General features: G+C 38.9%; 1 protein-coding gene across 2 annotated transcripts in view; it reads left to right on the top strand.

Annotated features, from left to right (window-relative positions):
• The window catches only part of ABCB1 (ATP binding cassette subfamily B member 1), a 110,783-nt gene that overhangs the window by 32,232 nt on the left and 62,677 nt on the right, over nucleotides 1-15,874 (top strand). For both annotated transcript variants that reach the window (XM_030857023.2, XM_060304723.1), the window contains one exon: nucleotides 8,351-8,475. In XM_030857023.2, coding sequence (XP_030712883.1) covers nucleotides 8,351-8,475 — 125 coding nt within the window. The remainder of the gene's footprint in view (nucleotides 1-8,350; nucleotides 8,476-15,874) is intronic.

The following is a 15,874-nucleotide window of genomic DNA, read 5'->3' on the forward strand; positions in this document are numbered from 1 at the left end:
CCACAGCTCACAAAAGTAGGTCAAGAATTGCATGCTAAACCCAAACAGGGTAACTGCTTGCTAAAATAAAAGATTTATATAGGACTCAGAGTCTCCTAACATAATAGACAGAATGTCCAGGATATAATAAAAAATCACTTTTGTCATACCAAGAAAGAAAATCACAGTTTGAATGAGAAAAAAACAGTTGACTGACCACTCTTGAGATAATTCATGTGTTAGAATTGTTTGGCATGGATTTTGGAGCAGTCATTATAAAAGTGCTTCACTAATCAATTACAAATTCTCCTGAAACAAAAGAAAATAGAAAATAGCAGCAGTGAAAAAGAAGTTATGAAAAAAGGACAGAATGAAATTAGAGATCAGAAAGATACAGCAGCAGAAATAAAAGTCATGATGGATGGGCTTAATCTTGTTAAGTGGAGATGACAGGAGAGAATCAGTATACCTGGAGGTAGAACAATAGAATTTACACACACCCCCACCCCCAAACAGGGAAAATGAAAAGAGCCTCAGGCACCTGTTGGACAATAACAAAAGATAGAATATTTGTTACCGTCAGAGTCCCAAAAGAAAGAAAAGTAAGGCTGATGGAGTATTGGAAGAAATAATTCCTGAAAATTTCCAAGATTTGTGAAAGACAAACGTTTAGGTCCGGGACTTCCCTGGTAGCGCAGTGATTAAGAATCTGCCTGCCAATGCAAGGGACACGGGTTCGATTCCTGGTCAGGGAAGATCCCATGTGCTGCGGAGCAACTAAGCTCATGTGCCACAACTACTGAGCCTGTGCTCTAGAGCCCGCGAGCCACCACTACTGAAGCCCGTGCACCTAGAGCCTGTGCTCCACAGCAAGAGAAGCCACTGCAATGAGTAGCCTGCGCACCGAAACGAAGAGTAGCCCCTGCTCGACACAACTAGAGAAAGCCCGCATGCAGCAATGAAGACCCAATGCAGCCAAAAAAAAAAAAAAAAAAACCAAAAAACCCTTGAGATCCAAGAAGCTAAGCTAACCTCAAACAGGATGAACTCAAAGAAATCCATGATTAAACAAATTGTAATTAAATTACTGAAAACTAAAGACAAAGAAAAAAGTTAAAAACAGCTAAAGAGCAACAACACATTACCTACTAGGGAACACCAATTTGAATGACATTATATTTCTCATCTGAAACTACAAAAGACCAGAAGGAAGTAGCAAAATATTTCTCAAGTTCTTAAAGAAAAGAACTGTCAACTGAATACTTGGTAAAAGTATTTTTCAGGAATGGTGGGGAAATAAAAACATTCTCAGATCATGGAAATATAGAAGAACCTTCCATTAGCATACCTACTATTAAAGACTGGCTAAGTGAAGTTCTTCAAACAGAAGGGAAGTGATATAAGAAATATTGGCGCATCAGGAAGGGAAAAGGAACAATGGAAAGAGCAGAAATTTGGGCTTTTCTTTCTCCAGGAGATTTCTAAATCTTATTTGATGATTGAACCAAAAATTATAAGTGGTAAAATGTTGATTTTTATAAGTCACATATGAACATTATAACATCCAGAACAGCTATTACAAAACCTAAGCAAAAAGATATATTCAAAACCACTATAAATAAATCAAGATGGAATCCTAAAACTTGATCAAGTAACTCTCAGGTAGGCAAGAGAAGCAGAGGAATGAGAAACAGAGGAAATATATAGAAAACAGATAGTAAAATGGTAGACTTAACTGCTCACATATTAATTACCTTAACTGTAAATAGTTAAAATATACAAATCAAAAAAGAAATTGGCAGAGTTGATTTAAAAAACATGACCTACCGAGTATCTGCTGCTTACAAGAAACTTCAAATTCAACAACATAGGTAGAGGGAAGTAACAGGATGGAAAAAGATATACATGAAAACATTACTTTTTTTAGGGAATGGCTATATTAATATCTGATAATATAAACTTCAGAACAAAGAAAATTACTACAAAAAAGAGGAGCATTACATAATGATAATAGGGATCATTCCACCAGGAAGACATAATGATCTGAAATATGTATGCACCAAATAACAAAGCCTCAAATTAAATGAAGTAAAAAGTGAGAACATTGAAGGGAGAAATAGAAAAACCACAATTATTTTATTATCCTTGCTCAGCATTGATAGAATTACTAGACAAAAAATCAGACTGTAGAAGATCTGACCAACACAGTCAACCAATAGGATCTAATTGGTGTTCATAAAACATTGTACCCAACAACAGGATACACATTAAACATTCACCAATATAGTTCATATCCTGGGCCATAAAACAAACCTCAACAAATTTAAAAGAATTGAAACCATCAAAGTGTTTTCTATGACTACAGTGGTATCCCACTAGAAACAAATAACAACACTGAGAAAGTCTCTAAATATTTGGTAATTAAACAATACATGTTAAAATAATCCATGGGTTGTAAAAGAAGTTTCAAAGAAAAAAAATACAACCGAATGAAAACAAAGCCATAAAATACCAAAATATTTGGGTGCAGCTAAAGAAGTGTTGAGAGAAATTTATAGCATTAAATATCTACATTAGAAATGAGCAAGGATCTAAAATCAATAATGTAAGTTCCTACCTCAAGAAACTAGAAAAAAGAAGAGCAAAATAAAACCAAAGCAAGCAGAATAAGGAAACAATAAAGGTAAGAGCAAAAATCAGTGAACTTGAAAATAGGAAAGTAATAGAGAAAATCAAGGAAACAGTTCGTTCTTCAAAACAAAATCAATAAAATTAGCAAGACTGACAAAAAGAAGACACAAATCACAATATCGAGATTGAAATATGGAATATTACTACAAATCCCACAGACATTAAAAAGATAAAGGAAATATTACGAAAAACTTTATCCTCACAAATTTGAAAACTTAGAGATCAACTCCTTGATAACTGCAAACTACCAAAATTCAACTAAGATGAAATAGACAATCTTCATAGCCCTATAATCATCAAAGAAATTTATTTTGTAACTTCAGAGCTCCTGAGAAAGAATTCTCCAGGCACGGATGATTTTACTGGAAAAATTTACCAGACATTTAAAGAAGAACTAACACCAATTTTATACAGTCTCCCCCAGAAGAAAGAAGACTTTTACTTCTTTCCCCCCAAAGCAGGAATGCTTCCCAGCTCATTTATGAAACCAGTATTAAGCTGATACCAAAACCAGACAAAGTCAATACAAAAAAAAAAAAAAAAAGAAAGAAAGAAAATGGCAGATCAGTATCTTTCATGGACTAAGAATAAAAATTCTTCAATAACATATTAGCAAACTAGATTTGGCAATGTACAGAAAGAATAATTTACTATGAGCAGGTGGAATTTGTTTCAGCTATGCAAGGCTGCTTCAACATTTGAAAATCAATCCATGTTATCTACTATATCAATAAGCTAAAGAAGAAAACCTGTGTGATCATATCAGTTGACAGAGAAAAAACATTTGACAGTATCTAACACACATTGATGATGAAAAAAAAACCTCAGGAAGTGAAGAAAAGAAAGATATTACCTCAGCTTGATGAAGATCATCTGTGAAAACTCTACAGTTAATATCATGCTTAATGGTGAAAGATTGAATGTTTTCCCCTTAAGACTGGAAATAAGGAAGATAAGGAAGACCATGCTCACCACTGTTTCAACAAAGTACTAGAGCAAGACAAGAACTAGAACAAGTACTAGAACAAGACAAGAAAAAGAAATAAAAGGCATATAGATGAGAAAGGAAGAAATAAAACTATAGATAATGTAATCTTCTAAGTTGAAAATCTCAAGGAATCTACAATTTCCTAGGACTAACAACTGAGTTTGGAAAGGTCAAAGGATACCAGATCAATTGCATTTCTGCATACTAACAATGAACATGCATAAACCAATATTTAAATGTTAAATTAAAATTAATACCATTTAGTCACTCCAAGTAAAATGAAATGCTTACGTGTACATTTCACAAAACATATATAGGATCTGTATGCTGAAAATTATTAAATGTGATGAAAGAAATCAAGGCTAAATAAATGGAGAGACATAGTGTGTTCATGGATTAGAAGACTGAACACAGTAAAATGTTGATTTCTTTTTTCAAACTGATCTGTAGGTTTAAGACATTTCCTATAAAAAATTTCAGAAAGGTTTTTCTGTGGACATAGGTAAGGAAGTTTATTTTAAAATTTATATGGAAAGATACAGGCTCTAGAATAGCTAAAACAATTTTGGCAAAGAAGAATAAAGTGAGAGGAATATGTCTACCTGATACTAAAACTTACTATATAGCTATAGTATATTGGTGGAGGGATAGACACACAGATCAGTGAAACAATAGAGGACCCAGAAATATACTTACACAAATATGCCCAGCTGATGTTTGATGAAGGTGTGAGAGCAATTCAATGGCAGAAGAATGGTCTTTTCAGCAAATAGTGCTGGAACAATTGGACATCCAGAGGTTAAAGAAAAAAGACCAAAACTTCATCCAAAACTTCACACTCTACACAAAAATTAACTAAAAATGGATTGTGGATTTATATGTAAAATGTAAAGCTATAAAACTTTTAGAAAGAAAATAGGAGAAAATCTTTGGGATCTAGGCCTAGGCAAAGAGTTCTTAGATTTGATTGCTAAAAGCTTGATCCTTAAAAAGAAATTATAGGGGGCTTCCCTGGTGGCGCAGTGGTTGAGAGTCCACCTGCCGATGCAGGGGACACGGGTTCGTGCCCTGGTCCAGGAAAATCCCACATGCCGCAGAGCGGCTAGGCCCATAAGCCATGGCCGCTGAGCCAGCATGTCCGGAGCCTGTGCTCCGCAACGAGAGATGCCACGACAGTGAGAGGCCCACATAACGCAAAAAAAAAAAAAAAAAAGAAATTATAGGGCTTCCCTGGTGGCGCAGTGGTTGAGAGTCTGCCTGCCGATGCAGGGGACGCAAGTTCGTGCCCCGGTCTGGGAACATCCCACGTGCCGCGGAGCGGCTGCTCCCGTGAGCCATGGCCGCTGAGCCTGTGCGTCCGGAGCCTGTGCTCCGCAACGGGAGAGGCCACAACAGTGAGAGGCCTGTGTACTGCAAAAAAAAAAAGAAAAAGAAATTATAAATTAGACTTTGTCAAAATTCATAACTTTTGCTCTCTGAAAGCCATGTAAAGGGGATGAAAAGACAAGCTACACACTGGGAAAAAAATAATATGAAAATCATATATCTGACAAAGGACTAGTGTCGACTATAATGTAAATATAAAGAATGCTCAAAATTCGATAGTTAAAAAAAAAACCAAATAAACCAATTAGAGAATGGGCAAAGGACATGAACAGACATTCATCAGAGAGGATATACACGTGGCAGTTAAGCACATGAAAGATTGTTTAGCATCATTAGCCATCAGTGAAAAGCAAATTAAACTGCAGTGAGATATCATTATACATCTACCAAAATGGCTAAACTAAAAAAATAGTGAAACACCAAATGCTGCTGAGATGCAGCGAAACAGGATCACTCATAGATTGTTGGTGGGAATGAAAAATGGTACAGCAACCTGAAAAATAGTTTGCAGTTTCTTATAAAACTAAACATGCAGTTACCATACAATCCAGCAAATTGTACTGGGCATTTATCTAAGAGAAAAGAAAATCATGTTCATGTAAAAATCTATTGTCAAATGTTCATAGCAGCTTTATTAGTAATAGCCCCAAACTGAAACAACCCCAGATATTCTTCAATAGGTTAATGGTTAAACAACTGTGGTGCCTCCATACTGTGGGTACTGTCCAGTGATAAAAAGGAAAGAAGTATTGATATACACACACCCACCTGGATGAGTCTCCAGAGATTTGTACTTGGTGAAAAAAGCCAATCCCAAAAGGTCAAATACTTATGACTCCATTTATATAATATTCTTGAAATGATGAAATTGTAGATAGAGCAAATTAGCGGTTTTCAGGGCTTAGGGATGGTGGGGAGGGGAGAAATGAGGAGTAGGGAAGGAAGTGGCTGTGACTACGAAAAGTAGCACTGAGGGATCCTTGTGATGGAATTGTTGTGTATCATGACTGTAGTCATACGAATCTACATAGGTGATAACATTGCTTGGAACTAAACACACACACACACACACACACACACACACACGAGTGCATGTAAAACTAGTAAATCTGAATAACGTTGATGGATTGATGTTAAATGTTAAATTTCTGGCTGTGATATTGTTCTGAAGTTTGGAAGGTGTTATTTTGGGAACACTAGATGAAGGGGATATGGGCTGTGACTGTATTGTTTCTTATGACTGCTTTTATGTCTACAATTATCTCAAAATAACAAGTTTAAAAAAAATAAAGCATGTATAAATTATCTCAAACAAAATAAAACAAAAACCTGCACTGAGAATTGGAAAAAAGGGACAAAGATGAAGGTCCAAACATCTGTGGTGGTCAGAACTATTGCTTCTGACTATATTAGTTTGAACAATATAAAGTGGCCGATACTAGATTTTAACTTACAGGAATAACAATTTCATGTGTCTCGCACTAATACAATTAGACCTTGTTAAGAAATTAACAGCCTTTGGAATAAGGGATGAGTTAGTGATATTTTATATAGTTTATGTGGGTCATTGTGAAGTATCACCATTCTATTATTTTATATTAGAGGAACAGCAAGTTGGCTTTCCATATCCCTCAGAATATTTTGGAGGTTATTTTCTTTCAGCAGGCATGATATCTTAAAAAACAAAGAACAAAACAAAATGAAGATTCTACCATAGTCTTGCCTAATCATATGCTTATAGTTATGGAAGGTTGTAGAGAAGCCAGGTATATTGAATCAATTGGAATGGTACTTGATACTTTAATAATAAATTAAAATAGCATGTTTTGCAGCTCCTAATTCAAAAATATTTCTAGTAATCTTCCTGTTGTCAGCTGCTTCTGGTGTGGTTGATAGTTGTGGGGTGAGGTTTCAAAAGGAGCAGAGAAAAATAGCCAAAGCATATTGTATGCACCTCTTGCATTATGCAGCCCTGTTTGTTCAGGAATGACAATGACCTCCCTGACTCAGCCCCAGCGCTGTGAGTGATTCTGGCAAGTGTGCTGGGACAGCCCTAGGCAGGTCACTTTGAGAGGTCAGGAAGGTCTAGTGCATCAGTGGGTTGTTGTTTTGGGTACCAAAGAAGAAGGTACATACAGCACAACATCTGCACATGGAATCTAGTTAATAAATGTTCGTTTGCCTTCACCCACCCATTCCTGCATCTATCATAGCTCCTTTTACTTTCACACACAGCAAAGGAAGAGATACACTATTAAAATCAAAATAATTTTGAGCTTTTTATGACATGAAGAAATAGACTGTTACTACGTACACATACGAGTCCACAAATGCTGTAAATTATTAATTGAAAGAGTGTAATACTGTTTACTCAGAATTTTATTTGAATTGCTTGTGTGTAATATTTAGTTAGGTGGTTGACTAGTCAGGTATTTCAGATTAAAATATTAACCTTAGTCCTTTGCCCATGCCAGTTGATCCAGTTTTTATCACAGGGCCCTCTGGGATCCCAGAGGGGTCCACATGTCAGTGGCTGGTATTAGAGAGATTCACTCCAGTGGCTGTTAATTCATGCTTTGAAGCCTTGAATCCTTGACCTCTTCATCCCTCCATTTCCTCATGTATAGAGTGGGGAAAATAATACCTACTTCACTGCGCAAATGAGAAGAATCAATGAGATCCTGTGTATACAAAGGACCCAGTACTGTTCCTTCCACAGAACAGATGCTCAGGGACCAAACACAAGGATCGAAGCACATCCATAAAACAGAGACCTCCCTGGTGGATTAATGTATTGCTCAGAAACGTCAGCAAAGAGAGCTCTGCTTCCCCGGCATGTGAAACCTTCTTAAAGTCCTGTCGCTACTCCGTACTTGGTCCCCTGCGTTCTTCTGGCCTCCTACCTTGATACTTCTGAGCTAGAGTACAATTAGCAATTGCTGTGTTGAGTACACACCCTATTTCCTTGATGTAATGCCCCTTTTGCTATATTGGTTTATGTTAATAGTATACACCTCCTTCTGAGATTTAAAGTCCCAGATGTATTTATTTATATGAGGATCCATGGGGTATAGTGAGAAAATAAAAATTTTAATTTCATTTGTTTTATACCACCTCAGTCCAAAAAGAATTTGAAGTGGCTTATAATATGTACACTAAAAAGTAGGACATGATGACCAAAGATGAGTAAAAGATTTATATACAGTAACATACAAGGAACATTTGTGTATATATTTATTTTTTCTTTACAAAAGATACAATTAACTTGTTAAATTTTAAATTATCTGCAATTGTGTTTTTAAACAGATACTATCTTCATTTACTGATAAAGAACTCTTGGCATATGCAAAAGCTGGAGCAGTAGCTGAAGAGGTGTTAGCAGCGATTAGAACTGTGATTGCATTTGGAGGACAAAAGAAAGAACTTGAAAGGTGTGAGTCTCTTTTTTTAAGTTGGTAGAGATGTTAAATTCTGTCATCTTATATGCCCTTCCGGTTGACGGTGATGACTGTAAGAGTACTCTCTGATATATATGTTTCCTTAAGTAGCTTCATGGATGTGTTACAGCATAGTTAATATTCTGGAAAAATTGTAATTCTAATTGTACTCTTCTTATATCTGCTTATTCAAAGCATTTTCTAGAGTCTTCTAGGTCATTAGTGACATAAAGTAATTCCTTAAGGCTGAAACATAGTAATTCTTGATTCTCTAAGAATGAATGAGTACTTTATGTTAGATCTATGGGATCATTAAGTCAGAATAATGGTTACCTCTGGGGGAGATGAGTTGGTGATAAGAGAGGGACAGAGGGCCGGGGGCATCTGTGGGTCTGATGGTTTGCTCAGTTGTGCACAGTGACCTCAATTGTGCTTACGTGGGTGTTCACTGTGTATTCTTTAAACTGTACATATGTGTTTGGAGTACACTTTGTTCATATGATATATTTCATACCCACAAAGATATCCTCTGAGAATAATTTGTGATGGCTATGTACCTACCATAGTTCAAAGGAAAGTAATATCTGTGCTCTATCTCAAATTTTGCTAAGGTTTTTGCTTTTGCCTTAAAATATGTCTGACTAATAAAATGTGAAGTCTTGCTTAATTACCTGGCAAACATCCAATCAAATGAAGCCCCTCTTCTCTTGGTGGTGGAGGAGACAGGTACAAACAACCACAAATGAACAAAATATCAAACATACCAGTTGGGGTAGATAACTATTTGGGGAAATAAAATACTCTATGAGAGTCATAGGGGGGTGTTTACTATTTAGTGAGATTATTCAGCAAAGTCCTTTCTGAATAGTTAATGTTTGAATAGCCACGGAATGAAGTTTTTTTTTTTTGTTTTGTTTTTAATAAATTTATTTATTTGATTTTTATTTAGTTTTGGCTGCTTTGGGTGTTTGTTGCTTCGCACAGGCTTTCTCTAGTTGCAACGAGCAGGGGCTACTCTTCCTTGCAGTCTGCGGGCTTTTCACTGCGGTGGCTTCTCTTGTTGTGGAGCATGGGCTGTAGGCTCATGGGCTTCAGTAGTTGTGGCTCGCGAGCTCTAGAGCGCAGGCTCAGTAGTTGTGTCGCACGGGCTTAGTTGTTCCGCGGCATGTGGGATCTTCCTGGACCAGGTCTCAAACCCATGTGCCCTGCATTGGCAGGTGGATTCTTAACCACTGCACCACCAGGGAAGCCCCAAAATGAGGTTTTAAACTTGGGATTTGTTTCCAGTTTTCCTTAGTGGAAAGGTGGACCAGAAAAAGAATGCATCCACCAGCACAGGGAGACAAACAAGGCCTATCTGCTTCTGCCTAGTTTTTGAGCTGGAGCAAAGCATCTCTCCATAGAAATCAAAGTCTCAGGCCTCACCTTCAGGCGCTGCTAGAGTCTGAATTCATAATACTCTGTGGACTAGGGAGCTATCTCTTCCTAAAACTGAGGATTTCGTGTTAAAAATGAATCCAAGTCCAGTGCTATCACTAGGGTGTTTGGTAGAAGGAATTTTTAAATTGCTGAAAATTAATGAACCAAACAGCCAGATTAAGGACTTAGAAAAAGAACAACAGAGAAAAGGAAGTACAAGAAGGAAATAATAAAGATAAGAGCATAAAAATAATTTAATAGAAAAAAAGATAAAAAAGCAGAGTTGACAAAAATCCATAAGCTAATTCTTTGAAAACACAGTTAAACAATGAAGTAGTATTTTGCAAGTTTTAAAAAATTAATTAATTTTATTTTTGGCTGTGTTGGGTCTTCATTGCTGCACGCGGGCTTTCTCTAGTTGCAGTGAGTGGAGGCTACCCTTCTTCATTGTGGTGCAAGGGCTTCTCATTGCAGTGGCTTCTCTTGTTGTGGAACACAGGCTCTAAGCACAAGGGCTTCAGTAGTTGTGGCACGCAGGCTCAGCAGTTGTGGCTCGTGGGCTTTAGAATGCAGGCTCAGTAGTTGTGGCACACGGGCTTAGTTGCTCTGCAGCATGTGGGATCTTCCCGGACCAGGGCTTCAACCGTGCCCCCTGCATTGGCAGGCAGATTCTTAACCACTGTGCCACCAGGGAAGCCCTTTGCGAGTTTAATGAGGAACAAAATAAAAATGAATAAGGAAAGAATAGCTACAGATTTTTAAAAATGTATTTTAAAAATTAGTTTTATACCAATAAATTGTAAAATCCTGATGAAATAGACAATATCCCAGAAAAATATAGGTTAAAATTCTCTTAAGAAGAAAACTTGAGTAGAACTATAATCATTAAAGGAATCGAATCCAGTTTAAAATCTCCATCCCTTGCCTTTACGTATACATACACACCAAGTAGAAACCACCAGGTCCAGATAATTTTACAGGCAAGATTTTAACAAAACTTCAAGCAAGAGATAACCCCATCTTACACAGATTGTTTCTGAGAATGAAAAATATATATAGAAAGTTGTTAGTTCATTTTAGGAGGCTAGTATAACTTTGACACCATACTAGACAGCAGGTATATGAGAAAGGAAAATTGTAATATAGTTTCACCTAAAACATAGATACAGAAAATCTAGATAAATTATTAGCTAAATGAATCAATGTGAAAAATATCAGATTTAAAAAAAATCCTGAACCTGGTGGCTTGATCCTATAAATGCAAAGATGATTTAACCTTAGGAAATCTATTCATTAACTACACTAGCAGATTGAAAGAAACATTTTGGGACTTCCGGGAAGATGGCGGAAGAGTAGGACGCGGAGATCACCTTCCTCCCCACAGATACACCAGAAATACATCTACGCGTGGAACAACTCCTACGGAGCACCTACTGAACGCTGGCAGAAGACCTCAGACCTCCCAAAAGGCAAGGAACCCCCCATGTACCTGGTTAGGGCAAAAGAAAAAGCTAAACAGAGACAAAAGGATAGGGACGGGTCCTGCACCAGCGGGAGAGAGCTGTGAAGGATGAAAAGTGTCCACACACTAGGAAGCCCCTTCGCGGGTGGAGACTTCGGGAGGCGGAGTGGGGGAGCTTGGGAGCCGCGGAGGAGAGCACAGCAACAGGGGTGCGGAGGGCAAAGCGGACAGATTCCAGCGCAGAGGATCGGACCGACCGGCACTCACCAGCCGAGAGGCTTGTCTGCTCGCCCGCCAGGGCGGGCGGGACTGGGAGCTGAGGCTCCGGCTTTTGTCGGAGCGCCAGGAGAGGACTGAGGTTGGCGGCGTGAACACAGCCAGCGGGGCGTTAGTGCGCCGCGGCTGGCCGGGAGAGAGTCCGGGGAGAAGTCTGGACATGCCGAAGAGGCAAGAGACTTTTACGTCCCTCTTTGTTTCCTGGTGCACGAGGAGAGGGGATTAAGAGCGCTGCTTGAGAGAGCTCCAGGGACGGGCGCGAGCCGCGGCTAAAAGTGCGGAGCCCGGAGACGGACATGAGACGCTAGGGCCGCTGCTGCCGCCACCAAGAGGCCTGCGTGCGAACACGGGTCACTGGCCACACGCCCTTCCGGGGAGCCTGTGCAGCCCACCACTGCCAGGGTCCCGGGATCCAGGGACGGCTCCCCCGGGAGAACGCACGGCGCGCCTCAGGCTGCAACGTCACGCCGGCCTCTTCCGCCGCGGGCCCGCCCCACACTCCGTGACCCTCCCTACCCCCCGGCCTGAGTGAGCCAGAGCCTCCGAATCAGCGGCTCCTTTAGCCCCGTTCTGTCTGAGCAAAGAACAGACGCCCTCCGGCGACCTACACGCACAGGCGGGGCCAAATCCAAAGCTGAGCCCCTGGGAACTGTGAGAACAAAGAAGAGAAAGGGAAACCTCTCCCAGCAGCCTCAGAAGCAGCGGATTAAAGCTCCACAATCAACTTGATATACCCTGCATCTGTGGAATACCTGAAGAGACAACGAATCATCCCAAATTAAGGAGCCCTGTGGATGAAAGGCTCTTGGTGCTGCAGCCAGGAGTCAGTGCTGTGCCTCTGAGGTGGGAGAGCCAACTTCAGGACACTGGTCCACAAGAGGCCTCCCAGCTGCACATAATATCAAACAGCAAAAATCTCCGAGAGATCTCCATCTCAACGCCAGCACCCAGCTTCACTCAACGACCAGCAAGCTACAGTGCTGGACATCCTATGCCAAACAACTAGCAAGACAGGAACACAACCCCACCCATTAGCAGAGAGGCTGCCCAAAATCATAATAAGTCTACAGACACCCCAAAACACACCACCAGACGTGGACCTGCCCACCAGAAAGACAAGATCCAGCCTCATCCACCAGAACACAGGCACTAGTCCCCTCCACCAGGAAGCCTACACAACCCACTGAACCAACCTTAGCCACTGGGGACAGACACAAAAAACAACAGGAACTACGAACCTTCAGCCTGCAAAAAAGGAGACCCCAAACACAGTAAGATAAGCAAAATGAAAAGACAGAAAAACACACAGCAGATGAAGGAGCAAGATAAAAACCCACCAGACCTAACAAATGAAGAGGAAATAGGCAGTCTACCTGAAAAAGAATTCAGAATAATGATAGTAAGGTTGATCCGAAATCTTGGAGATAGAATGGACAATAGAATGGACAAAATGCAAGAATCAGTTAACAAGGACATAGAAGAACTAAAGATGAAACAAGCAACGATGAACAACACAATAAATGAAATTAAAAGTACTCTAGATGGGATCAATAGCAGAATAACTGAGGCAGAAGAACGGATAAGTGACCTGGAAGATAAAATAGTGGAAATAACTACTGCAGAGCAGAATAAAGAAAAAAGAATGAAAAGAACTGAGGACAGTCTCAGAGACCTCTGGGACAACATTAAACGCACCAACATTCGAATTATAGGGGTTCCAGAAGAAGAAGAGAAAAAGAAAGGGACTGAGAAAATATTTGAAGAGATTATAGTTGAAAACTTCCCTAATATGGGAAAGGAAATAGTTAATCAAGTCCAGGAAGCACAGAGAGTCCCATACAGGATAAATCCAAGGAGAAATACGCCAAGACACTTATTAATCAAACTGTCAAAAATTAAATACAAAGAAAACATATTAAAAGCAGCAAGGGAAAAACAACAAATAACACACAAGGGAATCCCCATAAGGTTAACAGCTGATCTTTCAGCAGAAACTCTGCAAGCCAGAAGGGAATGGCAGGACATATTGAAAGTGTTGAAGGAGAAAAACCTGCAACCAAGATTACTCTACCCAGCAAGGATCTCATTCAGATTTGATGGAGAAATTAAAACCTTTACAGACAAGCAAAAGCTGAGAGAGTTCAGCACCACCAAACCAGCTCTACAACAACTGCTAAAGGAACTTCTCTAGGCAAGAAACACAAAAGAAGGAAAAGACCTACAATAACGAACTCAAAACAATTAAGAAAATGGGAATGGGAACACACATATCGATAATTACCTTAAATGTAAATGGACTAAATGCTCCCACCAAAAGACACAGATTGGCTGAATGGATACAAAAACAAGACGCATATATTTGCTGTCTACAAGAGACCCACTTCAGACCTAGAGACACATACAGACTGAAAGTAAGGGGATGGAAAAAGGTATTTCATGCAAATGGAAACCAAAAGAAAGCTGGAGTAGCAATTCTCATATCAGACAAAATAGACTTTAAAACAAAGACTATTAGAAGAGACAAAGAAGGACACTACATAATGATCAAGGGATCGATCCAAGAGGAAGATATAACAATTGTAAATATTTATGCACCCAACATAGGTGCACCTCAATACATAAGGCAAATACTGACAACCATAAAAGGGGAAATTGACAGTAACACGTTCATAGTAGGGGACTTTAACACCCCACTTTCACCAATGGACAGATCATCCAAAATGAAAATAAATAAGGAAACACAAGCTTTAAATGATACATTAAACGAGATGGAGTTAATTGATATTTATAGGACATTCCATCCAAAAACAACAGAATACACATTTTTCTCAAGTGCTCATGCAACATTCTCCAGGATAGATCATATCTTTGGTCACAAATCAAGCCTTGGTAAATTTAAGAAAATTGAAATTGTATCAAGTATCTTTTCCGACCACAATGCTATGAGACTCGATATCAATTACAGGAGAAGATCTGTAAAAAATACAAACACATGGAGGCTAAACAATACACTACTTAATAACGAAGTGATCACTGAAGAAATCAAAGAGGAAATCAAAAAATACCTAGAAACAAATGACAATGGAGACACGACGACTCAAAATCTATGGGATGCAGCAAAAGCAGTTCTAAGAGGGAAGTTTATAGCAATACAATCTTACCTTAAGAAACAGGAAACATCTCGAATAAACAACCTAACCTTGCACCTAAAGCAATTAGAGAAAGAAGAACAAAAAAACCCCAAAGTTAGCAGGAGGAAAGAAATCATAAAAATCAGATCAGAAATAAATGAAAAAGAAATGAAGGAAACGATAGCAAAGATCAATAAAACTAAAAGCTGGTTCTTTGAAAGGATAAACAAAATTGATAAACCATTAGCCAGACTCACCAAGAAAAAAAGGGAGAAGACTCAAATCAATAGAATTAGAAATGAAAAAGGAGAAGTAACAACTGACACTGTAGAAATACAAAAGATCATGAGAGATTACTACAAGCAACTCTATGCCAATAAAATGGACAACCTGGAAGAAATGGACAAATTCTTAGAAAGACACAACCTGCCGAGACTGAATCAGGAAGAAATAGAAAATATGAACAGACCAATCACAAGCACTGAAATTGAAACTGTGATTAAAAATCTTCCAACAAACAAAAGCCCAGTACCAGATGGCTTCACAGGCGAATTCTATCAAACATTTAGAGAAGAGCTATCACCTATCCTTCTCAGACTCTTCCAAAATATAGCAGAGGGAGGAACACTCCCCAACTCATTCTACGAGGCCACCATCACCCTGATACCAAAACCAGACAAGGATGTCACAAAGAAAGAAAACTACAGGCCAATATCACTGATGAACATAGATGCAAAGATCCTCAACAAAATACTAGCAAACAGAATCCAACAGCACATTAAACGGATCATACACCATGATCAAGTGGGGTTTATTCCAGGAATGCAAGGATTCTTCAATATACGCAAATCAATCAACGTGATACACCATATTAACAAATTGAAGGATAAAAACCATATGATCATCTCAATAGATGCAGAGAAAGCTTTTGACAAAATTCAACACCAATTTATGATAAAAACCCTGCAGAAAGTAGGCATAGAGGGAACTTTCCTCAACATAATAAAGGCCATATATGACAAACCCACAGCCAACATCGTCCTCAATGGTGAAAAACTGAAAGCATTTCCACTAAGATCAGGAACAAGACAAGGTTGCCCACTCT

Source organism: Globicephala melas, chromosome 9 (assembly GCF_963455315.2).
Source record: "Globicephala melas chromosome 9, mGloMel1.2, whole genome shotgun sequence".
Lineage (NCBI taxonomy): Eukaryota > Metazoa > Chordata > Mammalia > Artiodactyla > Delphinidae > Globicephala > Globicephala melas.